Source organism: Prionailurus viverrinus, chromosome B3 (assembly GCF_022837055.1).
Source record: "Prionailurus viverrinus isolate Anna chromosome B3, UM_Priviv_1.0, whole genome shotgun sequence".
Classification (NCBI taxonomy): domain Eukaryota; kingdom Metazoa; phylum Chordata; class Mammalia; order Carnivora; family Felidae; genus Prionailurus; species Prionailurus viverrinus.
This window is the reverse complement of record NC_062566.1, coordinates 111,242,285-111,267,187: the sequence shown is the minus strand read 5'-3', so window position 1 is coordinate 111,267,187 and position 24,903 is coordinate 111,242,285. Positions and strand designations below refer to the sequence as shown.

The following is a 24,903-nucleotide window of genomic DNA, read 5'->3' as shown; positions in this document are numbered from 1 at the left end:
AGAAGGAAAAAAATATGTTCTGTGACACTCTGCCTTCAACAAGAGAGACAGTGTTGAAGGCCACTGCTAAATGTGGGCTGTCCACACTGCCTGCTAGGCACTCCCCACACCTTCCCTCCCAGAATGGGCACCACAAGCCCATGAAGTAGGATTATTACCTACCACTGTACCTGTAAGGAAGCCAAACTCAGATGACAAAGTGATTGCACAGGGCCCTCGGCCAGCAGGTATAAGAGCCAGCCTTTGAACCTACATATGTCCAACTCTAGGGACTATACTATTTCACTGCCTCTAGGTTGTTCCTTAGTCTCAAATCACTGATGCTTCATATCGCCTAAGCATTTTAAGGACAGACCAGAACCCCAGAAGTCATGTGTGAGAGTCTATAAAAAGGAACTACAACTTCAAGAAGTCATCTTGGAGACAACTTCCCCAATGAGGTGGAGGAATGTCAAGTGTAAAGTCACATAAGTGACCAGTAAAGACAAGTTGTCGAACGGTCTCCCCACCCTTGCATGTGCTGGAGAAAGCCACCTCTTTGGGCACAGTGGTACTATCATTCAGATAAGTTATACAACCATGAGCAAGAAATGGCTTCCACCGAGTGAGCTCACATGTGCACATCCAACAAGTGAAGACACAGGTGGAGGCTGCTGTTCTCACTGCCCCCGTGGCACAGGTAGGAAGAAGTTCTGCAAAGGTATACTTCTGCTAAGGCTCGGTATATTACATAAGTGTATCGGTCAGAACTGTTGCAAAGCAGTCTCTGTTGCAAATGACAGAAAATAAAATCGAACTGACTTAAGCCAAAACAGGAGTGTATCAGCTACGCATCGGTGCATAACAAGCCGCTCCAAACTTTAGTGGCTTAAAATACCAACTTGTGATGCTGTGGACAGACTGAGAGTTTCCTCTGCTGGCTTCTCCCGGGCTCATTCGTGCAGCTACATTCAGCAGGAAGGTCAATTAGGCTGGAAGGTCCAAAATGGTCTCAAGGTCATGTTAGGCAATTGGCACTCATGATTGGTGCTTCAGCTCTCCTATCCATGGCCCCTTGTCCTCTAGTAGACTGACTTTCTTACATGGTGGCCTTGGGACAGAGGTCCAAAGGGGTGAAGGCATAAGCTTCAAGTCTCCTTGGGGCCCAGTGTCCAGAAATCAGTGTTGCTCCCACCAATTTCCATGAGGCAAAGCAAGTCACAGGCCAGCCCAAGTTCAAGAGATGGGGAAACAGACTCCACCCCTTGATGAAAGGAGTCACAAAGAAACTGTGGCCATATTGAATCTATCACAGGAAGTTACTGGCACATGTAATGGCAGATACGAAGGAGAGTCAGTATAGCTACAGCCAGATGCTCACAATATATTATCAGAAACCAGTCTCTTTCCTCGCTCACCTTTGTGAGCTTTTCATTCCTAGTGACCAAGGGACCGCCAACCACCACAGCCCTACCTCCTCACAGTGTCCCAACCCCAGACATTCTCCTCCCTAGGAGTTGCACTTCAGAGTCCCAAACCTGAATTCATTGGCCCAGCTTGGGTCACCGGAGCATCCCTGACCTGAGAGAAAGCACACACTGATTGACTAAGCCCAGGTCACACACCCACCCTGCGACTAGGAAGTGGGATCAGTCCACCTAAGTTATGGGGACTGAGAGTGAGGGAGGGGCTTTTCCCCAAAAGAAAGTAGAGGTTTTATTACCGGAAAAGAGAGAATAGATATTAGGCAGACCAAAACAACAGATGTTTACTATAATAGGCTTCTCAGGATGGTGACGGGGCAAAGAACCACTACAGAATGCATTGAATTTCTCACTCCCAACGCATCACACAACTTTGCCAGCTGACAAGCCCCAGCTTCCCGGCGGGGTGGTACATGACCACTGAACAGTTTGTTGTGCATTTGAAAAACAAAGAATCAGGACAAAGCCTTTTGCAATGAGCACTTGCACAATTCTTCCATCTGGCCACAGCTATCCTTTCTCTGACATTTGTCACGTTGGTCCTGAAGACACCCCTCCCTGATAGGAATCACAATGCTTTGTCTTCTAACTTAGTGGTTTTTCTAGATCAGATGCAAACAATTTCCTTCCTGCCTCCTACAGCCCTATCAAAGGCCAACTCATCAATGAATAAATGGCTGAGAGAATGAATCACAACGTCCCTGCCTAGAGCTGTGCTCACATCCAAAGCCCCCAGCTACAGGAGAGGCAAAGACGGTTAATGGAGCAATCCAACTAGCAATCCAACTCTTTGGAAGCTCTTGGACTCCAACGTACTAATTTGCATTGTAGCGTTCATTTTCCTCTCACCGGACATCTCCTGAGTGTGGGACAAGGGGCTGGGGAAAGAAATTTCATTTTAAATTTCATCTCATGGTATAGCAGGTTCACATGGCCCTAAAGACTTGGTCTTCCATGGAATTGGACGTCACCCTTTTAGAACTGCAGCTACCCAGTTACAATGCTCAACTTCTTGTCAGTACACAAATGGCTCTAACCCCAAAACGAGATGCTTTTCTACCCTCAAATATGAGCAAAACATCTGGGAAAGAAGAGGCCAGAGGCTTCAAGAGGCTCCCTTCCTTCCAAGGGAGCTTGTCTTGATATATGTAAGTAGCCATTAGTGAAAGCAAGTGGAATTTGAATCCATTTACGTTCTTTAAAGTCACAGTTCGCATAGGCCCTGGGTCCAGGCCTTGCCTGATAGATTTTATTCCCTTCTATAATTTTAGCCTAAAAAAGTCCCAAACTAGAGTATGCATGAGAATCACCTGCAGTACTTTTTAGAAATGCACATTCCTGGACCCCGCAACATCTCAGGTGAGCTACGGACTATTCTTTAGGAAATAGACTCTTTGAGAAATATTCTCTTTGAGGATGTAACAAGATTCTTAACCGCTGGGGTCTCGGCTCCTCAGAGAAGAGGCCAACATTTTGTTGCTGACACCCAGTTACAGGCTGACGTGGCTGAAGGTTCCATGAACTGGACCAGGCCATTGTGGTATGTGGCCATTAGCCCAGGAAGCATGGTGAGCACAGGGACAGACAAGCACCCTTCACTGGGATGTGTAACTCATGTTAGCACTGGGGAGCACCCGGTTATTGGTTCTTTCACAATTAACATGAAGAAAGAGCCTTTGGGTGTTGGGGAGAGGCAAGAACAATGTACCAGGGTCTCAATGATTATCAAAGAAAAATCTCCCGTGCTTCCAGCAGGGAGCACAGCCATTATGAAATAGCCAGAGCGTTCAGTTCTTTTTGACAAGGCCTACCACCGAAAGAAACCATTTAATCAGAGCCTAACTTATTGGGGTTTTATCAGAGCCTAATCAACCTGAGTTGGGAAAATAAATACCCAACTCCAGCCTGCTCTAGCCATCCTACCCCATCTAATGGGAGGAAAACACTGAGACACACATATGAAGTTCACAGTCCAGAAGTCCAGGCTCGCTAAAAGACAGATCTAATCACAGGACAACACAATGTTTCCCAACTCCCTACACCTGACCACAACATCACTGAAGGTCTGTTTATCACAGTTCTTTTTATGCAATACATCATGTCTGGTTTCAATAAAAAAAATTACAAGGCTTGCTAAAAAGCAAAAAACATAATTTGTAGAGAGAGCTACCATCAGAACCAAATTCAGATAATGAAAGAGATGTCTGAATTAGGATATCAGTAACTGTAAAGCACTATGATTAATATTCTAAGGGCTCTAAGGGAAAAAGTAGACAACACGCAAGAACAGACGGGTAATGTGAGCAGAGAGGTGGAAATTCTAAAGAAGAATCTACAAGAAATACTAGAGGTCAAAAACACGGTAACAGAAATGAAGAATGCCTTTTTTAGTTATTATTGAAGTCTAATTGACATACAATGTGATATTGGTTTAGACGTACATCAAAACATGCCTTTGGTGGGCTCATTAGTAGACAAGACACAGGTGAGGAAACAATCTCTAAACGTGAGGATGTATCAATAGAAACTTCCAAAACTGCGAGGGAGCCTGGTTGGCTCAGTTGAGCGTCTGACTTCAGCATAGGTCATGATCTTGTGGTAATGAGTTCAAAGCCCTGCATCGCGCTCTGTGCTGACAGCTCAGAGACTGGAGCCTGCTTCAGATTCTGTGTCTCCCACTCTATCTGCCCCTCCCCCGTTCGTTCTCTCTCTCTCTCTCTCTCTCTCTCTCTCTCTCTCTGTCAGAAAATAAACATTAAGAAAGAAAGAAAGAAAGAAAGAAAGAAAGAAAGAAAGAAAGAAAGAAAGAAAAAGAGAGAGAGAAACCTCCAGAACAGAAAACAAAGAGAAAAAGGACAGGGGAAAAAGAAACAGAATATCCAATGACTATAGGACAAGTACAAAAGGTGTAACATACATGTAGCAGGATTACAGGAAGGAGGGAAAAGACAGAAAGGATCAGAAGAAATATTTGAAGCAATAATAACTGAGAATTTTCCCCAAATTAATGTCAGATATCAAACCACAGAAAGTTCAGAGAATAGCAAACAGGATAAATGCAAAAAAAAACTACACCGTGGCATGTCATATTCAAACTGCAGAAAATCAAAAATAAAGAAAAATTCTCAAAAGAAGCCGGGGGGGGGGGGGGGAACCCTTAACTATAAAATGGCAAAAATAAGAATTGCATTGGGGTTCTCCTTGGAAACCACGCAAGCAAGGAGATAGCATAGTGAAATATTTAAAGTGTTGTTAAGAGGGAAAAATCCATCAGCCTAGAATTCTGTATCCTGAAAAATTATCCTTCAAAAGTAAAGAAGTAAAGACTCCCAGACAAAAAAAAAAAAACTAAGGGAATTTGTTGCCAGCAGACAAGCCTCATAAGAAATGTTAAAAGAAGTTCTCCAGGGAAAAGAACGAGGATATAGGTCAGAAACTCAGACCTACATAAAGAAAGAAAGAGCATTAAAGAAGGAAAAATTTTTTTTCAGGGTGCCTGGGTGGCTCAGTCAGTTGAACGTCTGATTCTTGATTTCAGCTCACGTCACGATCCCAGGCTGGTGAGATTGAGCCCCCACATCGGGCTCCACACTGAGCGTGGAGTCTGCTTAAGATTCTCTCTCTTTCTGCTTCTGCCCCTCTACCCCACTCACATACACTCTCTCTCTAAAAAAAAAAAAAAAAAAAAATTAATTAATTAAAAACTAAAAAAGGAAAACTTTTTTTTCTTACTCTTTTCTTACTCTTAATCGATCTAACATGTAACTTTGTTCAAAACAATAACAACAATGTATTCAATGATTATACCTTATGTATAAGTGAGATGAATTACATCAATGACACAAAAGCCAGGATTGAAGAATTAGGGATATTTTGTTATTTTAAGGTACTGACCCTGCCCATGAAGCAGTAGAATGAAACTTAAAAGTGGATTTGGGGATTGGGAAAACGGGACAGGTACATGCAAAAGAATAAAACTGGACCACTATTTTACAGCACACATACAAAGAAACTCAAAATGAATTAAAGACCCAAATGTATGACCTGAAACCATAAAACTCCTTGAAGAAAATGTAGGCAGCAATTTCTTTGACATTGGCTCTAGAAACAAATTTTCTAAATATGTCTCCTCAGCCAAGGGAAACAAAAATAAAAATAAACTATTGGAACTACATCAAAATAAAAAGATTTTCACAGCAAAGGAAACCATCAACAAAATGGAAAGGCATCCTACGAAATGGAAGATATCTGAAAATGATATATCCGATAAGGGGTTAGTATCCAAAATATGTAAAGAACTTAAACAACTGAACACCAAAAAAATAAACAATCTGATTAAAAATGGGCAGAGGGCCTGAATAGACATTATGCCAAAGAAGACATACAAATGGCCAACCAAAGCATGAAAAGATGCTCAACATCACTTATCACAGGGAAATGCAAATCAAAACCACGATGAGATATCACCTTACACCTATCAGAATGACTAGAATCAAAAAGACAAGAAATAACAAGTGTTGGCGAGGATGTGGAGAAAAAGAAATCCTGCGTACTGTTGGTGGGAATGTAAAATGATGCAGTCCCTGTGAAAACAGTATGGAGTTTCCTCAAAACAATTAAAAATAGAATTACCATACGATCCAGTAATTTCACTAATGGTTATTTACCGAAAGAAAATGAAAACGCTAATTCAAAAATATGCACCCCTGTGTTTACTGCAGCATTATTTATAATAGCCAACATATGAAAGCAACCCAAGTGTCCATCAACAGATGATTGGATAAAGATGATGTGGTGTATATATATAATATATATATGGAATATTATTCAGCCATAAAAAAGAGTGAAATCTTGCCATCTGCAACAACTTGGATGGACCTTGAGAGTATTATGCTAAGTGAAATAAGTCAGACAGAGAAAGACAAACACCATATGATTTCACTCATGTGTGGAATTTAAGAAACAAAACAAATGAACAAAGAAGAGTCAAACAAACAACAAAAGGACTCTTAAACACAGGAAAAGAACTGGTGGTTGCCAGAAGGGGGAGGCAGGCGGGGGAGGGTGAAATAGATAAAGTGGATTAAGAGGTACGAACTTCCAGGGTTGCCTGGGTGGCTCCGTCGGTTGAGTGTCCGACTTCAGCTCAGGTCATGATCTCACAGTCCGTGAGTTCGAGCCCCACGTTGGGCTCTGTGCTGATGCTTGGAGCTCAGAGCCTGGAGCCTGCTGCGGATTCTGTGTTTCCCTCTCTCTCTGCCCCTCCCCTGCTCATGCCCTGTCTCTCTCTGTCTCAAAAATAAACAAAAACATTAAAAAGAATTGAAGAGGTACAAACTTCCAGTTACAAAATAAATAAGTCATGGCGATGAAAAGTACAACATAGGGAATGCAGTCAAGAAATAATATTGTAATAAGGTTGTTTGGTGACAGATGGGACTATACTTACTATGGGGAGCATTGAGTAATGTATAGGATTGTTGATTCATGTTGTACACCTGAAACTAATATAATAGTGCAGTTTAATTATACTGGAATTTTAAAAATAAATAAGCAAACATGTTTTGTAAAAAAAAAAAAGAAAGAAAGTGAACTTGAATTCGTTGCCAATGTATATTGCAAACTCTAAGGCAACTACTAAAAAAAGTTAAAAAAAAAAAAAAGAAGTATAATTGATAGGCTAAAAAATGAGTGAAAAAAGAATCACAGAAAATACTCAATTACAAGCACGAAGGTAGAAAAAGAGTGGAAGACAAAAATAGGAACCAAACGGGGCGCCTGAGTGGCTCAGTTGGTTAAGCGGCCGACTTCGGCTCAGGTCACGATCTCGCGGTCTGTGAGTTCGAGCCCTGCGTCGGGCTCTGTGCTGACAGCTCAGAGCCTGGAGCCTGTTTCAGATTCTGTGTCTCCCTCTCTCTGACCCTCCCCTGTTCACGCTCTTTCTCTGTCTCAAAAATAAATAAATGTTAAAAAAAAAAATTAAAAAAAATTGGAACCAAAAATAGGAAGAAGGAATAGAAAACTAAACAAATATAGTAGATACTGACCCAACTATACCAGTAGTCACTTTAAATGTCAATGGTCCAAGTATATCAATTTAAGCTATTTAGAAGGGAGGATCATCTGGGTGGCTTAGTCTGTTGAGCACGTGACTCTTGATTTCAGCTCAGGTCGTGATCCCACACTGAGTGTGGAGCCCACTTGAGATTCTTTCTCTCTCCCCCTATGCCCCTCTCCTCCACCCATGCACGCGCTCGCTCTCTCTCTTTCTCTAAAATAATATAAAAAAAATAATTACATAAATTAAACTATTTAGAAGGGAGAAAAAGTGTATGCCGACAGCCTAAGCCACCTTATCGGGAACTATCCCTCCAGGAAGCCATGCTGACAGCCAGGAGTTTTCCTTTCTGAAATGCTGTTCTAAAAGCACCCTGGGGGATCGGGTTTGGGCCCACCCACAGGCCCTGCCGGGACTGGCTTTCCAACTCAGGCCAAGGGAAAAGGCTGGCCCAGGAATAGAAGAAGAGGAGCTCCAGAGAAATCTGGCACCGCTCCTCTGGCTCCTGGGGGCAGTGTCGTGGGGACCCAATCTGGGAATATCTTGGGCAGTCACCAGCCTGACCCCTGAGCCCAGAAGGTACAAGAAGGGCACAGAGGCATGGCCCTCCAGTTGTCTCCTAACAGCAAGACTGCCTCCCACGGTCTTAGAGAAAATAGGAAAGGTGATCAGGCTCACTCAAGCTTCCTTCAGATGCTAAACCCAGGAAAACAACCTCCCATCCAGGGAAAGAGAAAATGAAGGAAGATTTTAGGAAGCAGAGTGTGTCTAGTTGCCGGCAGGAGAAGAAACGGTCACAGAGCAAATGGAGAAAGATCACACCAAAGAGCATCTCTCCCCCATTTGAGAGAGTCCTCCTGACCTGTGTCTGGTTGGGAAAGGAGAGGAATTTGATTTCTCTCTTTCTCTGTCTCTGTCTCTCTCTCTCTTTCTCTCTCTCTCTCTCTCTCTCTCACACACACACACACACACACACACACACACACACACACACACACACGACTAGTTTCATTTTAAACAAAAGATAATAGAACCACAGAGTTGAAATCTTCCACATATTGATGGGCTTTATGGCTTTCATTCCAAGGAGGAAAGCTAAGGGAAACAAAAAAATTTGGGGTCCTTCTATGAATCTCTCACACTTTCCCATTACAGCCATTATTTTTACAAATACTTAACATCTCCTGAGCATCCTGCCATTATTTCATTTAAGCTCCACAATGACCCAATGAGGCAGATAAAATCTTCAGTTTACAGCTGAGGGAGCTGAAGGTCGGAGCTTACTCTGCCCAAGCATACACGGCAACAAAGCACTGGGCCTTGGACTTAATCCAGGTCTCTTTGGCCCCAAAGCACTGTGCTATGCTGCCTTCTCGATGGGCAAGAAAGCTCCCAACAACTCATGGGATGGTCACGGCTCAGACTTCTCTCGCCACCTAGCAACGATATGGGCGATGCATTTCATTCTCAAGGTAGATGTAGCTCGAGGGAAAGAAAAGTTAGAAGCTGGGAATCAGCAGTACATGGAGCCCGGGCTGTGGGCCCCATCTTTCAGCAGGCCTCTATCTTGATGGAGAGAATTTATAACAACATACCAACACAAGTGAGGACGTGATCCTCAAAGCCAAAGAGAAGTCAAGTCAGGTAATGAAGCATCCGGTCTTCCATTCACCCCATACCTTCAGGTCGCCTGGGCCAGTGCAGCCCCAGATCTGCCCTAAGGTTTTCTGAAGTCACTGCCCAAGAGGCAAGGAGAACGTGTCCATCGAAGTGTCTAGGCACATTCAAACCCTCTTCAACAAATACAAAGGATTTCCACTTCAACCCTCAAACTGGATATTGATTTTAAAAAGGCCTCCCAGGAAAATATTGTACCAACCATAAAACATGCTTCCTATACTCCAGACCATTTGCCCTTTGACTCCGTCCATGTCTTCACTGACTGCATTGCTATTAACAAGCATTAAGAGTCTTACACCAAGCTCAACCTTTACTTCTTCACATTATACCACTGGTTACTCGTTCTGTCTGCTCTGCTGCACATTCCTACCTAAAACTTTCAGCATTTGCTGAAACCAGGAATGCATCTCTTTCAGGGGCTGAGAACCCAGAGCCCTATGAACTGGAAGATATGATAATGCCAACAGTCAGATGGCAAGAATGGTGAAGTTGCCACCTGTCCTGAGTTTTGGGCCACATGTTAATCGGTGAGCTGGCCAAAGGCAACTCAGAAATACAATCCTCTACTGGCATTCAAACTATCTCCTCCCCTTGGCTGGACCTTTGCCACTTTCCCAAGTTCTCCAGGGCATCTTTAAATGCAAAAGTCACAGAGCAAGAAGGCAGGGATCTGGGTTCTGGCTCTGGCTCTGCCACACTGGTTGGCTGTGTGGGCTGAGGACAGGTCTCACCCCATGCATAAAAGCAAGGCATCCCTGAGACTTCTTCCCACTGTAGGACTCAGCCATCAAGCTTACCTCATTTGGGGGGCCTTCTGGAATCCTCTTCATTTGGCCTATTTATCCTACCCTGGAAGTGTCCAAATTTTTCCTACGTTCCCTTTTTCCTATCAGCTCCTAATCTCAGAACATCTGTGCCCGTAGTCACTTAATCTCCCTATAATAGAGGAAGGAACTGATCCCACTGTAATAGGAGAGCTCCCCGTTTGCTGGGCTGTGACCATCAGTGCCCAGCACACTTCTCACCACACATCCTACCCCACCACTCTGTTGGTTCCAAATGCTACAAATCCCAAAGTAGACACTGTGCTTGCTGCCCTCACAACCCCCTCACTCCCCTACTTGTGCAGTCATGTGGTCAGGGGGACGGAAGAGGAAAAACCTGAACCCCAGCTCCAGAAATGGGTATACTGTCTCCTACCCTTCCACAGTAACCACCCTAAGGAACGTAGACCTAAGTCACGCACAGCACGGCAATCTCCCGGCAGAAGGGACTGGTGAAAAGAATGGGCATTCGATCCAATTTAGATGGATAAGCTAAGAGCAAAAATTTTCTAACATCATCTAGGAATGAAGGTTGTCCCTTTTGTGAAAGGGCTACTTGAAGTCAATTCTCTCTTCTGTAGTCTAAAAAGTAGGATGTTTAGATAAGAAGTGTAGAATCGTTGCAGCAATTCTGCCACCATGAAAATCTAGGCTTGAAATTAAACAGACAACACAAAAGGCAGAGGGGAGAAACAAAGACAACACAAAAGGCAGAGGGGAACGTCTGACAGCATTAATAAGCTGCTGAATCAAACCAATCCTGAAACCCACCTTGGACCTTCATTGGGTAAGCCAGTTCAAAACGTAGTTATCAGTTCTTTTAAACTCCTAACTGATGTGTACATACCGGTGATCATACACAAAGCTGATCTACAATTACACTTTAAAGACACTAGAGAGTAAAACCAGCTCACGCTCTTACTGCTTCTGCTAGAAACCAGGAAGATTCTCCTTCCTAGACCACCGACCAAGAACTCAGGGCAGAGTGTCCCTCTCAGGGCTCTGTAGTCACACACAGCCTCCCTGTCAGGTCAGTGCTGAAAAGAGAACATTGACACCTAAGCCGCTTTCTCTGTAGGCAACACCAAACCCAAGAGAGATCGCAATGCCACACAAAACTTAGAAGCCTTTTTCAGCTTAACCTGTTATTTGTCTAAAAACCAGTGATAACTCAGGGCACCTGGGTGGCTAAGTCGGTTAAGCGTCTGACTCTTGGATTTCGGCTCAGGTCATGATCTCAAGTTTGTGAGTTTGATCCCCATGTCGGGCTCTGGGCTGACAGTGCAGAGCCTGCTTGGGATTCTCTTTCTCTCCCTCTCTCTCTGCCCCTCCCCCTCTCACTCTCTCTGTCTCAAAATAAGTAAATAAACATTTTTTAAAAATCAGTGACAACTCGGGGCGACTGGGTGGCTCAGTCAGTTGAGCATCCGACTTCGGCTCAGGTCATGATCTCACAGTTTGTGAGTTGGGGCCCCATGTTGGGCTCTGTGCTGACAGCTCAGAGCCTAGAGCCTGCTTTGGATTCTGTGTCCCCCTCTCTCTCTGCTCTTCCCCCACTCGTGCTCTGTCTCTCTCTCTCCTTCAAAAATAAACACTTAAAAAAATTTTTTAAAAATCAGTGACAACTCCTAATAAATTAATGGATCCCCCGAATGATACCAATATCACAGATGTTTATATGCCTCCTGATGGAAGCGCACACCAACTCCTATGAAGTATACTTGCCAAAAAATATATCAAATCTGTATCTGATCAAGTCTCTAGATCTACCTATCACAGGACAAGAAATATAAGGGATAGAGGAACACGTTACACAACACTATGGGAATGCAGTCAATAAAATCTAGTATAGAAAACCCTAGAACAACCTATTGATTCAAAACTAAATTACAAATTAAAAGGAGACAGAGGGAAACTCACAGATTAAAAGAGATTTAAGATACGGATTAACCAATATGTGGACCTTCTTTGGATCTTGATGCAAACAAATACAAAACCATATCTAAGAGATAATCAGGGAGATTTGAATGTTGATTGGATTATATTATACAGGTTTCCCCTGCTATCTCAAAGTAGAGCCTTCCTATGAAACATCTCATAAACAGAAAAGGCAAAAAGTGAAGAAGCAATTACTAGTAATTTATGTGGAAAAGTTCTTCAGCATTCCCAGACCCAAAAAATAACCTCTCAGGCTTTTCTGATACCTTAGGACACATCGTGCTAACGGATGCACAGAATAAACTGAGATAAAGCAAGATGCTCACAGACAGAGTTCAAAGCTCTGGTGGCTTGATGCTGAGATGCTGAGTGTGGTTCCCGGGGAAGGAACTGCACCCTGCCTCTAGAAGGGTTGGCTGCAAAACAAACGCTAAACGCTACTTTTGCTTTTTGCCTTCTTTTTGTGAGGACAAAAATCCTCCTGGGATTTCTGTCGGTTAGCAAAAACCGGTACCACTGCAAGTCTTTCAAAAAAGCAAAGTGGCCGAATGGCCACTGTCCAAATATGGGAAATACCTGTATTAAGCAATTAGTATTCTTTGGTTGTGATACGGGACTGTGGGTAGGTTTCTTTTAACATCTTTGTCTTTTACAGATAGATTTGAAAATATTTACAGATGATAAAAATATAATGTCTGGACTTGCAAAATAATCTGAACAGGAGCCTGGGGGGATGGGTGGAAGAAACGAGATTGGCCAGGAGTCGTGCGTTATTGAATCCGTGTGTACATTCCATGGGATTCGTTATACTACTCTCTCCTCTTTGTGTATATTTGAAAGTCTTCATAATAAGGAAAAGTCTTTTTAAATGAATGGAACAAATCCAAAGATGAAGGAGAGTCCAAATTCTTTGCCAAAACCCTGCTGTCTTTTCCAGGATAGTCTGCTTACCCAAAGTAACACTTTTTACATAAATTTCCCCAAGTAATTACCTTGGATAAAATACTTTCAGGTGACACATCTTCTTTCCAAATATTATAGGGAATTTCTGAAATACGAGTGCTCTTTCCATAGGGTTACATAGAGAAGTTTAGTTCACAGAAAATACTATATAAAGCCCTATCAAATATTAAATCGATGACCAGTGTGATGGATTTCACACTGCTTGTGCATCTTTAGAAACTTATTCACCTTAATTTCTACAATCTTAGCAGGGGAAGACCTTTCTCATCCTGATCCCAAAGATGATAGAAACCATAAAGATGTAAAATTTAGTAGATTGAAACCACAGTCTTACCACAATGAAAGGCATTTGCCAGACATGACAGAAAAACAGATTAATATCCTTAGAATTAAAAAACAAACAAAAAAATCTCTTCCAAGTCAGCCAGTGAGGCAGGGAAAAAAATTACCACTGTTGTTTTTAAAATGAGCAAAAGATCAGGACAGATGATTCCCAAAAGAAAAGAAGTTAATGTAGGATTTCCAGATACCATGCAAGATAACCCAATTAAATTTGAATTTCAGATGAACGACAAACAATTCCAGGGGCACCTGGGTGGCTTAGTCGATTAAGCATCTGACTCTTGGTTTCGGCTCAGGTCACGATCTCATGGTTTGTGAGTTCAAGTCCCACATCAGGTTCTGTGGTGTTGGCATGGAGCTTGCTTGGAATTCTCTCTCTCTCTCTTTCTCTCTCTCCCTTTCTCTTTCTCCCTCTCTCTCTGCCCCTTGTGCACACATGTGTATGCTCTCTCTCTCTCTTTCAAAATAAATAAACATTTAAAAACAAACAATTCCAGGGGCGCCTGGGTGGCGCAGTCGGTTAAGCGTCCGACTTCAGCCAGGTCACGATCTCGCGGCCCGTAAGTTCGAGCCCCGCGTCGGGCTCTGGGCTGATGGCTCAGAGCCTGGAGCCTGTTTCCGATTCTGTGTCTCCCTCTCTCTCTGCCCCTCCCCCGTTCATGCTCTGTCTCTCTCTGTCCCAAAAATAAATAAACGTTGAAAAAAAAATTTTTTTTAAATAAAAACAAACAATTCCAGGTAAATAATAAGTTTTTATTTGGGCCATACTTACACTAAAACATTATTTGTTATTTATCTGAATGCAAATTTCTATAATTTATATTATTTTACAGTATATTATTCAATTTCATTATTCAAATTTATGCAATTTACAATTTAGGTAATCCTATATTAGTATTTTTATTTGTCAACTCTGGCAGCCCTAAGCTAATGACCAGTAAATTTGAGAAAACGATCAACCTCATTTCCAATCATCCAGGGACAGCAAGGACAACAGGCAGAACAGTAGGACGCACCAGCAGGGAGAAGGAACCACACAGGCACCAGGCCCTGGGCTGTGGGGAGGCGTGGCCTCAGGGCCCCGGGAGGGCAGGAGGGAGGTGGCCAGCAACACAAGGAGGCAGGGGAGGCTGTATGCTTGGTTCAATGTCCCCGAACATGTTCTTCAGGGGAAAGGAAAAGTGTGATCAGCACCCTGGAACAGAGGACCCCTTAGAGAAGCATCACTTTTATTATTTGCTCTTAAAACTTTGTTGTGATGTATCCAAATACATTTTTATCTTTTCTGGAAAACGTTATTATGTATCATGTAATGCATACAAAACAGAATTTAAAAACCCATGTACTTCCCTCCTACTTTAAAAATGGAAAACACTGGGGCACCTGGGTGGCTCAGCCAGTTAAACATCCAACTTCGGCTCAGGCCATGAACTCATTCATGGGTTCGTGAGTTTGAGCCCTGCGTTGGGCTCTGGGCTGACAGCTCAGAGCTTGGAGCCTGCTTCGGATTCTGTGTCTCCCTCTCTCTCTGTTCCTCCCCCACTCGCACTCTGGTGCTCTCTCTCTCTCTCTCAAAATAAAGATTGAAAAAAAATTAAAAAAATTAAAAAAAAGGAAAACATTACCAATTCAACGGGCGCCTTCCATGTCCCCTCCAATGTGTCACTCACCCTCCTGGCCTCACACCTAAGTAATCACTAACCTAGCTTCAAAGTTATCATTGCCCTTAATTTTCTCATGCGTTTTTTACATAGGCATGCACTCCTAAACAACGTATCATTTTTGCATGCTTTGTCCTTTATATAAATAGCATAATGCATGTGTTCTTGTACATTTTGCCTTTTTGCACTCAACATTTTGATGATGAAATCGACCCACAATAATGAGTATAGATCAGCCATTTTTGGCACTGTGTAGTATTCTACCCCTTGTATATACCATAATTCTAGTCTCCTGTTGAAGGGCATTTAGCTGGTTTCCAATTTTTTTATTGTTGCCAAACAATGCTGCTAGGAACGTCCTTACACATGGGTCTTGGTATATATTTAAGCACATTTCTCTAGGGCATGTATTAGAGTAAAATTAAAAGGTCAGTGCTGCAAAGTGATCGTGCAAATTATATTCCCACCAGCAGCAATAAGTACATTTTATACCTATGTCCTGCTAAGGTTAATTGGAAACTCTCCTTTAAAAAAGATTGAGTTCAAAGCCTGCTGAAAATGAATAGGAGGCCTGGTCTTAGTAGTTACGAAACCTGAAAATCAGCCCCAAATGAGCACAGACTGACTGTCAGATGTATACTGAATCCAAGGGGATTTGGGCTGCATTGAGACAGGTTTGGAACTTTTTTAAAATCACGCATGTTTTCATCTTTATTATTGTCCTCTAAGATTACAAAATGCTCATTATAAACAAAACTAGTTAAATAATTCCTAAAACACATCTCATAGAAATGTAACATCTCTATGATGGTCACCGTGAGCCACATGACTTACAATCTATGTGATTTTTTTTTTTAATTTTTTGTTTTTAACATTTATTTATTTTTGAGACAGAGAGAGACAGAGCATGAACGGGGGAGGGGCAGAGAGAGAGGGAGACACAGAATCGGAAGCAGGCTCCAGGCTCTGAGCCATCAGCCCAGAGCCCGACGAGGGGCTCGAACTCATGGACCGCGAGATCGTGACCTGAGCTGAAGTTGGACGCTTAACCGACTGAGCCACCCAGGCACCCCTTATGTGATTTTTTTATACACAAACCAACTTTTTTTTTTTTTTTTTTTTTGCACAAACAGGATCAAATATTCTGATTTGCAGTTTACTTTTTCTACCGTTCAATATATCTTTTCGGGGAAAGAAACAATCTACATTTATTGAAAATTCTACTATTCAATGAACATTTACCAAGCACGTGTTCTTGGGCAGGATGGAGTCTATAAAGAAAATTAAACAACTCCACCATTAAGAGACTCCCACTCTAAAAGGAAAGAAACAAATACACGTGGATCGTTGTAATGGGACCCTGTTTATCAAGCACCTTGTGTAAGCCAGGCACTATATTTGACCCTTAATGAATGTGGTAAGCAGAAAAATGGCCCCCCAAAGATGCCCATGTCCTAGGCTTAATAATGGTATGTTACATGGCAAAGAGCAATCAAGATTGCTATTCAGCTAACCTTAAGGTAAGGAGAACATCTGGACTCTGGATTGTACCAGGGACCCAGTGCAATCAATTGTAAGAGTACTTGGGTGGGGAGGAGGGAAGCAGAAGAGTCACAACCAGAGAAATGGAAGCATGGAAAAGACTTGGTCATCTATTGCCGGATTTGAAGATAGAAGGGGCTATGAGCCAAGGAATGCAGGCACTTTCCAGAAGCTGGAAAAGGCAATAAAATGAATTCTCTCCCCTACAGCCTCCAGAAAGAACTCAGCTCTGCTGCTTTTTTAGCCCATTGAGGCCCACGTCAGACTTCCGAGCTCCAGAAATGAGTGTTACTTAAGCCAACGTCTGTGGTATTTGTGACATCCCACTAGCATCCTCCCTGCCACCCTGGACATAGATGCTATGGCCTCCACAGGACAAATCAGGAAACTGAGGACCCAGGAAGTTAAATTACTAGCTCGGGATCACAGTGGCAGAGTCAGAGTCAAACTTGGGTCTGTCTACCTTCAAAGCCCGCCCTGAGGCTGCCGCACCACCTTCCTGCATGTGGCCGGCTGCAACACAAGGCAGATGGGGACACGCACTGCCCCTGGGGAAAGCAAAGTGCAGGGTGCATACAGAACTCTGCTTGGGGCCAGCCTGGGAGGGCTGTGTGGAGCCCTTTGAGCCTTTCAAATGACAGGCAGAATTTTGACAGACAGAGATGGGAAGGAAAGGAAAGGTTAGGAAATGCAATGGAGCTCGGTGAGGCCGCACTTCGGGACACGTGGTAGTATCCAGCAGGACGCGAGGCTGGGCACGATGGCTAGAGACCGATACGCTTCCTGCGGGATAGTCACTAGCCATCTGTGGCTAGGAACATTAAAATTTAAATTAACTGATACCAAGTTAATTAAAAGTTCAGTTCCTCAGTTGTGCTAACCACATTTAAAACTTCAACAGGGGCGCCTGGGTGGCTCAGTCGGTTAAGCGTCCAACTTCAGCTCAGGTCACGATCTTGCGGTCCGTGGGTTCGCACCTCGTGTCGGGCTCTGTGCTGACAGCCCAGAGCCTGGAGCCTGCTTCCGATTCTGTGTCTCCCTCTCTCTGTCCCTCCCGCATTCATGCTCTGTCTCTCTGTCTCAAAAATAAATAAACGTTAAAAAAAAAATTTAAAACTTCAACAGCCACATGTGTCTAATATTGGACAGTGTGGATACAGAACATTAAGCGTCTGACTTCAGCTCAGGTCACAATCTTGCGGTCCGTGGGTTGGCGCCCCGCGTCGGGCTCTGGGCTGATGGCTCAGAGCCTGGAGCCTGCTTCTGATTCTATGTCTCCCTCTCTCTCTGCCCCTCCCCCGCTCATGCTCTGTGTCTCCGTCTCAAGAATAAATAAATGTTAAAAAAAAAAAATTTAAAACTTCAACAGCCACATGTGCCTAATATTGGACAGTGTGGATACAGAACATTACCATCCTGGCAAAAAGGTCTACTGGGCAGGGCTGCTGACAGTGGGAAGTCCTTGTGTCCGAGCTGGTCAGTGGCACTGTCCCCTGAGGGAATGATTCGTGGGCTGCCACAACACTCTCCACCTCACCCCTCGACTTACTATCTATCTTATTTTGTGCCCTCTCCCCAGAAGCTCTGCAGACTTCTTCAAGAACAGATACACAATAAACATCCACAAACCTACTTAAAACTCCCAGCACTGTCCTAGAGATGCTTATCTGGTCCTAAAAATAAACTATTCTGGGAAGTAGGTCCAGTTTTTCTCCACTGTCAATACTTGAAAAAAAAAAAAAAAAAAGAAGAACACTCAGCCCTTTTCTGAATCAGATCCACGCTGCCCTGTGAAATGGTTTTTAAGGAGGAGGGACAGAGCCGCTCACATGTGTGGTGTATTTGTCAGGTTACAAAGCACCTGACACATTGCCTGCCCAACCCCCCCAACCTCATTCAGTACTGTCCTCCCCAATCAGGGGAGGGGCTGTACCGAAGCTCCAGCTTCCCCACCCCACCCCCCCCCCACCCCCGCCCCAGGGGCCTTTCCTGTTCCGCAGAGGCTGCCCCATTCTGGTTCCCAAAAAAAGGAGGCTGAAATCTACATCTGGAAAGTACGAAGGGCTCCACACCTAACAGGCTTAGATTTCTGCCAAAGGTAAGATTATTTTGTGATCTAGCAATTGAGTTTAGAATGATGTCAGATGCAAAGGGAAATCCAATTAATTGCCATAATGACCTATGTTGCTTTGGGGTCTTTATGGGGCTGTTGGGAGTGTTCTTGGAGATCCGATTTTCCTATCCCCTCAGCGACTCTGGATGCGTGCAGAGCATGTATGTACAATGCTAACCCTGTTTGGCAGGCCTCGCAAGCAGCTCTGATCGATTTCTCATCCGCAACTCAACCCTTGTCCTCTCCCAAACAGCCCCACAGTGACAAACGAGGAAGGAGGGAGACTCCACACGGACATTCCCTCCCCTCCAACAACCACCACCCCCCCCCCCCCCCCACCCCGCCAGCAATGCCAGGAACTTGGCTGCTTAAACAATAGATCTCTATGTGGTCGGGAGAGAAAGGGTGCCCTGTACCTGCTAAGCAGGGCCATGCCCCCCCTCCCCCAGCCTCTGCCAGGGGGGTGAGGGAGGAGGCCAGAATGCAGACAGGCATCAAACCAGAAACACACCTCCCCAGCCCCCCCACTGGCAAGCAAGGCTTCTGACCCAAGAATCAGCTAGTGAAGTTTTCTCCTCTGCGGGGCTGAGGACTTAAGATGTACAGGGGTGATCCCCCCTGAGCAAGGGAGAGGAAAGACTGCCCACTGCCGACTCAGCCTTACAAATGAGCCCTTTGGCCAGCTGATGGAGATGTTGATGCCAGGGCCTGGGCCTGCTCTGGGTCTAACCAGCCAAAAATTGAAACGAAAGCCAATAATCACTCCCCAGTGTGGTATTTTAGGTAGGGGCATGCACATCTGGAGTGATGGGGGCGGGGGGGGGGGGGGGGTGTGGTGGAACAGAAGGAGGCAAGATAGGAGTTCCTAGTCTGGGAACTTTTTGTTTGTCTGATCACAGGTGCCAAGAATTGAATGAATCATAAAGTTTGGTTCATGACACTCAGCACTGGTCTACACAAGGACCACTTTTCATCTTTCATTTAATCAGCCACTCCTCTTTACTAATGGACAAATACCTTCAAACCCATCCTTCCCTCCCCCTAAAGGTAGCCTACTGACACTAACTTACACTCACTGCGTGGTTTCCCCGGCCATACGGTTTCCAACCCCTTGCTCCCCCTAACTTCACCCGGAGCCCCATGTCCAGCATTGCCTTGCTTTTCTTTTCATAGAGCAGTATTGTAGCTCTAAGTATTCTAAGAGATTTTTGTCCCTTGAATTTTAGCTCTTTTTGAGCTTATGAAACATAACATGTTCCATCTTTTGGTATATTTTACATTCATGTCATATTCCCAAGGTTCGTCCATAGTTTTGTACGTCACTGTTGCGCATTTGTTTTGCCTTAGCGTAATTCTCCACTGTGTGCGGGCATCAGTTCACCTGTCCTCCAACTCACGGGCATCTGGGCTTTTTCCAGGCTTATAGCGTTATGAAGAAGGTTGCAAATGTCCCCTTCTGGACACGAGTTTCTCTTGGGCATATGTACCTAGGAGTGGAATTGCTGGGCCCTAAGAAATGGGAATTTCAACCCTGGGAGATAATGAGATAATATCAAAATGCTTTCCACTTGATAACATTTCCTATAGTTTCTAAGATCATTATTTCCTCTTCCTGTCCTTCTCAATTTGGTTTCTTTAAATTTCCCATGTCAGCTCTATCAAAATGTTTCTGTCATGTTCTTTGCCTACCACATGAGTAGCATCTTGGATAAATCCTCCAGGTGGGAAGGAAAGGTTCCTGTCAGGCACACAAGTAATAAGAAGGGTGTCTACACAGACACAAGGACCCACCCCGGTCCAGACACCGAGACAGACTAGTCAAATGGAAGGGAATGGTCTAGAAGCTGCTTCACATTTGGCAAATGCAAGATAGAAAAGAGAATGAGGGTGCAGCCAAAGCCTGTCCCCCATCCAAGTTTGTTTGCTCAGTCTCTCCTCCCCCAAACCTCCCATATCCACCACACTTACTAATTTTTAAACAAAGCACAAAAGCCTACAAATGGGGGGGAAATCATTTGTGAAGTAACCAATTTCAGGTTTCAATGCGAGCAAGGCAAAAGTTGGTTCACCCAAGTGAACCAGATACAGGAGTCGGTCGAAGGGAAGAGTGACCAATTCTCACCAAAAGGCGGTCTGCGGTAAAGTGCCTGAAGAGTCACGCAGGAGTCAGGTTTTGAAGGTCAAAACAAGCCAGCGAGGGCAGAGAGGACAAATAATATACGTAAAACAACTAAGAAATCAAATTCCTTGCTCAGGCTTCTTGACCTTCCCATTTTGTTTCCTATTTTCAAACTTCTTAAATCTACTTCCTGCCTCCGGTCATGCTAAGCGCTAAGAAAGTGGAACCCGTGGAATGCTGTTAAACATGCACTATCTGAATGTATTTGTTTTTTCCATCAACACCACCAGAGTCCATCCCCACCAGGCACTTGGCCCTGTGCTGAGCTCTGGGGATGCACCGGCAGAGAAGATGGGCCCAGTTCCCGCCCTCACCCAGCTCCTGGTCTTCCAGGGCAGACAGAGGCTTAGACAAAGACAGGCAGTTGACTTGGCCTGACCATCAGCCAGACTCTCTCAGCCTGGGAGAGCCCCTCCCCCATCCCATCCTGCCCTGAAACATTTTCAGTAAATTGTACAGGATTAAAGAAATGGCTGCCTCCTTGGTAATTAAAAGGATCCTGACCAGCGTCCCAGGTAGCCAAGGGGCTGCTCAGAAGTCAGAGACCAAAAAATCAGGTGCTTCCTACATAATAGCCTCCAATCTGATACTTGATAGCTGTCGGTTTCCAGAGTCAAACAAATGTCAGGAATTTTATGAAGGCAGGAAGCACATAAGGGAACAAGGATTGGGGTCTAGGCCTCGAGGGAGCTCAATTAGTGAGCCAGATAAAGTTAAACCCAAAGGGCATGCTCTCGGTTTCCTAGAAAGCCAGCTGGAAAAGATGCCAATCCTTAAGCCTCTGTCACTCAAAAGATTAACAGAAGAGACCCAGGGGTGCCCAAGGGAATACTGCAACAAGCCAGATGTTTCTGCTCCTCCTGTGATACTGCCACTGGCAACCAGAGCCACACCTCTCAGGCCACCGAGAAGCCACAGAGGGGAGCTGGCGACTTTGGGGCTAGGTTGAAACTCAAAGACATCACCCTTTAGCGATTCGGACACCAAGAAATGCTATCAGCATGTTCTTACAGACTCCCCTGCTGCCTCTGGGCTCAGTGTTGTCTCACTGAGCCATCTCCTCCTCTAACAGGAAGGGCACCACGAGCAGGAGAGCACTCCCTGAGCACTCCCTGAGCACTCCCTGCAGCTGCTCCGTGGCAGGGAAAGCATGCCACCTGTAAATCCATAAAAAACTGGGATTTGGTTTCCAGAACTACATATGCACCACGAGTGTTTCAAGGCAGCCATTGAGCTTCCCCGAGACTCACTTGCAAAAGGGGCACTAAAAAGACTCACCTTCTTGTTCTTATAAGCGTAAGCCATCATGGAAGGTGCCAGCCCCAGCGTTCCTAAATGACAGCTCTTATTGTTGCCCATAAATGCACCCAAGTAACCACACGATCAAAACAACAGCTTCCCCTTGGTACTTTCTAAACGTGTGTGTGTGTGTGTGTGTGTGTGTGTGTGTGTGAGAGAGAGAGAGAGAGAGAGAGAGAGAGAGAGAGAGAGAGAGAGAAAGAGAGAATGCAGCTGGGATACACATAAGCCTATTTACAGTTCTTGCTTTGTTTCATCACGCCTATCAAATTCTTAAACTAAAGAAGCTGGAGGGAAACCTAACCAATGTCCCTATTTTCCCCTGAAGTCCCTAGCTTTCCCCTAAAAGTTGCTTCCTCCAATTTCAGAAGGCAGTTCTAGAAGGAAAGCCATATGGCTTGAGATGCTAGACATGCCCAGCAGCAAACCAGCCCCCCACCATTTGTCTCCGGGCCTCTCATGTGGGCGGGCATCCAGATTTCAGTCGGGGCGCTCTGCTCTGCGTCTCTGTCTTGACTGTTCCTAATTATTGGAGGGAACGCTGTGGCTCTCCTGACCTCGGAGTTTAAGAGCTGCGAGCCCTAATATCAAACCAAGCAGCTTCATTTAAAAGGCATCCTCATCTGCATCCATAAAAGTCCCTCCCGGAGCCCTTACTGCCCCAGCTTCGGGAATGCCTGCTGTCGAGGATTTATGACACGCCCTGGATCTAATCTGCCGCACCTTAACTGCTGCTGTTGCACATCTGGTCATAAAAGCAAGGGCCGGCCCAACACGGGGACAAACACTTTTCTTTCCTAAGTGGCTGCAAATCTGATCTCACAGTGATAGCTGGGCTCCCCACCTCAGCAAGCCAGCATCTGGGCAGTCATTAAAGCTTGTCAACCTTTGCAAGGCTTTTTTTCCTCCACACACGACAGCTATAAAGATGATTCTCATACAGCAAGAGTTACGAATAAAGAACCTGCAATCTGAACAGGTGGGAAGGGGGCTAGGCCCGGGGATATCCAGGAAAGCACGCGCTGGTCAAGGAGCCAAACTTGTTTTCACAAAGATCCCGGGCTACTTGCCCACGGACACTCAGGCTACCCGTGGAGGCAAGCAGCTATCCTGAGAGACCGCCCTGACATACACTGCTTTTTGGCCAGAGATCGCCTGGATTAAGTTTGATCAAATGAGCCGCCGGGTTTAATAGTACATTTTTTAAGGCAACGGAATCCATCATTAGACCAACTGGGGGGAGAGGGGGGCAATAATCGAGGCCAGCAATGAACACAATGCGGTCAGTTCCAGGAGATTCTACAATGCCCTGGGCAGCCTGTCCTGTGCACAGAATTGGCACGTTTCGTATCGTTCAGAGACTCCAGTCAGACCAAGGTTCAACAAGTAGTTCACCTCCCAGCCTCGCAGCCAGGGGAAGAGACTCTCGAACACTGCGCGGCTCCTCTCCACAGCCGCCCCCCCCCCCCCCCCCGCGCCTCCACCCCTCCTCCCGGGCTGTGCCCAGCAGGAGGGAACATTAAAATTATCTGCTGTGGGTTTTACGAGCAGCGATCGCTTTTTAAAACAACAACAACACAAGGTCCTTGTGTGGCTCTCGGGTAACCTAAAACTCTGCAGGCAGAGCTGCCCCCCCCCACCCCCCCCACCCCCCACCCCCGCCGCCTGCCAAGAACGCCAGCGCTCTGGGACCCGGACCGGGCGCAGCGTGAGACCACAGGGCAGCCGACTGGGGCGGAGAGCGAGCCTCTTTCGGACGCAGGAGGCACCCGCTCGGAGCAAAATGCCCTGGGAAAAGAGACCGGGAAAGAAAACCCACCAGTGACAGTTCGGGGGGAGGCGGGAGGCAGAGTCGGCGCTGCAAGAAAGGATGGGGGTGGGGGAGAACGGGAGAAATTTTTATTTCAGCAACTTCGCCCAGAAGCCCGCGATGACTAGGTGGTAGGTGCGGGGGAGGGGGGGGGCGGGGGCGATACCTCCTCCCCCCTCCCCCAGCCCCGAGGGTTGTGGGCCGGAGACCTCAGTCTCCCTCCGCAGGTGGGCGCGCGGCCGGGGGCGCACTTACCCTGGGGCCCGTGGTGCGGTGGCCGCGAGCCGGGGACAGCTGCACCAACACGAGCAGCAAGTGGGGCGTGAGCAGACGGGCGCAACGCGCGGGCAGCATGGTGCCAGCCGGGCCGGGCAGCCGGCTGCGGGCGGGGGGCGCGGGCTCCGCGGGGCGCACGGCCGCGCCTGCCTTCCTGCCTTCCTTCCCTCGGGGGCCCTCGCGGCGGCGGGCGGCGGGGTGGCGGGGCTGGCGGGGCTGCGCTCAGAGCGCGCGGTCATGAACCGCCCGGGAGGGGAGCTGGAGCGCGAGCGTGTGCCCTGCGCGCAGCGCTCGCTCGCTCGGCTCGGCCGGGCCGCGGCGGCAGCAGGTTGGACGCCAGAGCGCGGGCCATGGGAATTCCCGTTATAAACCCCCGGGAGGGGCGGGGCGGAGCCCGGCGGCCCTGATTGACGGGCCCAGGGGCCCGTAGCAGCCGTCCCTTTGGCAGGTGAAAGCCAATGAGAGAGCAGGAAAAGGGGCGGCTTGCGGTCAACCCCACTGAGGAGCGACACCCGCTTGCCGTGCCAGAGTCGGCTCCCGGAGAGGCTGGGAGGGAGAGGAACTTTCTCTCGGCCCTTCTGTCTGAGGCACCCTCGGAGAGCTGCGGCAGCCCCAACTCCCAGAATGCCCACCCGGCTAAAAATCATGCCTTAAGCACGTGTAGTTTTCATCATAAGCCCACGAGTTGTCACAACAGGCCTGTAAAATAAGCAGGAAAAATACTCCTAGCCCCTTTTTCTGATGAGGATACTAGG

The 24,903-nt window shown here is 46.0% G+C and overlaps 1 protein-coding gene across 3 annotated transcripts in view; it reads right to left on the bottom strand.

Moving 5' to 3' along the window:
• SMOC1 (SPARC related modular calcium binding 1) overlaps positions 1-24,472 on the bottom strand; it is a 159,068-nt gene extending 134,596 nt beyond the window's left edge. For all 3 annotated transcript variants that reach the window (XM_047863683.1, XM_047863684.1, XM_047863685.1), the window contains exon 1: positions 24,128-24,472. In XM_047863683.1, coding sequence (XP_047719639.1) covers positions 24,128-24,226 — 99 coding nt within the window. In that variant the 5' untranslated portion in view covers positions 24,227-24,472. The remainder of the gene's footprint in view (positions 1-24,127) is intronic.
• Positions 24,473-24,903: the final 431 nt, after the last annotated feature.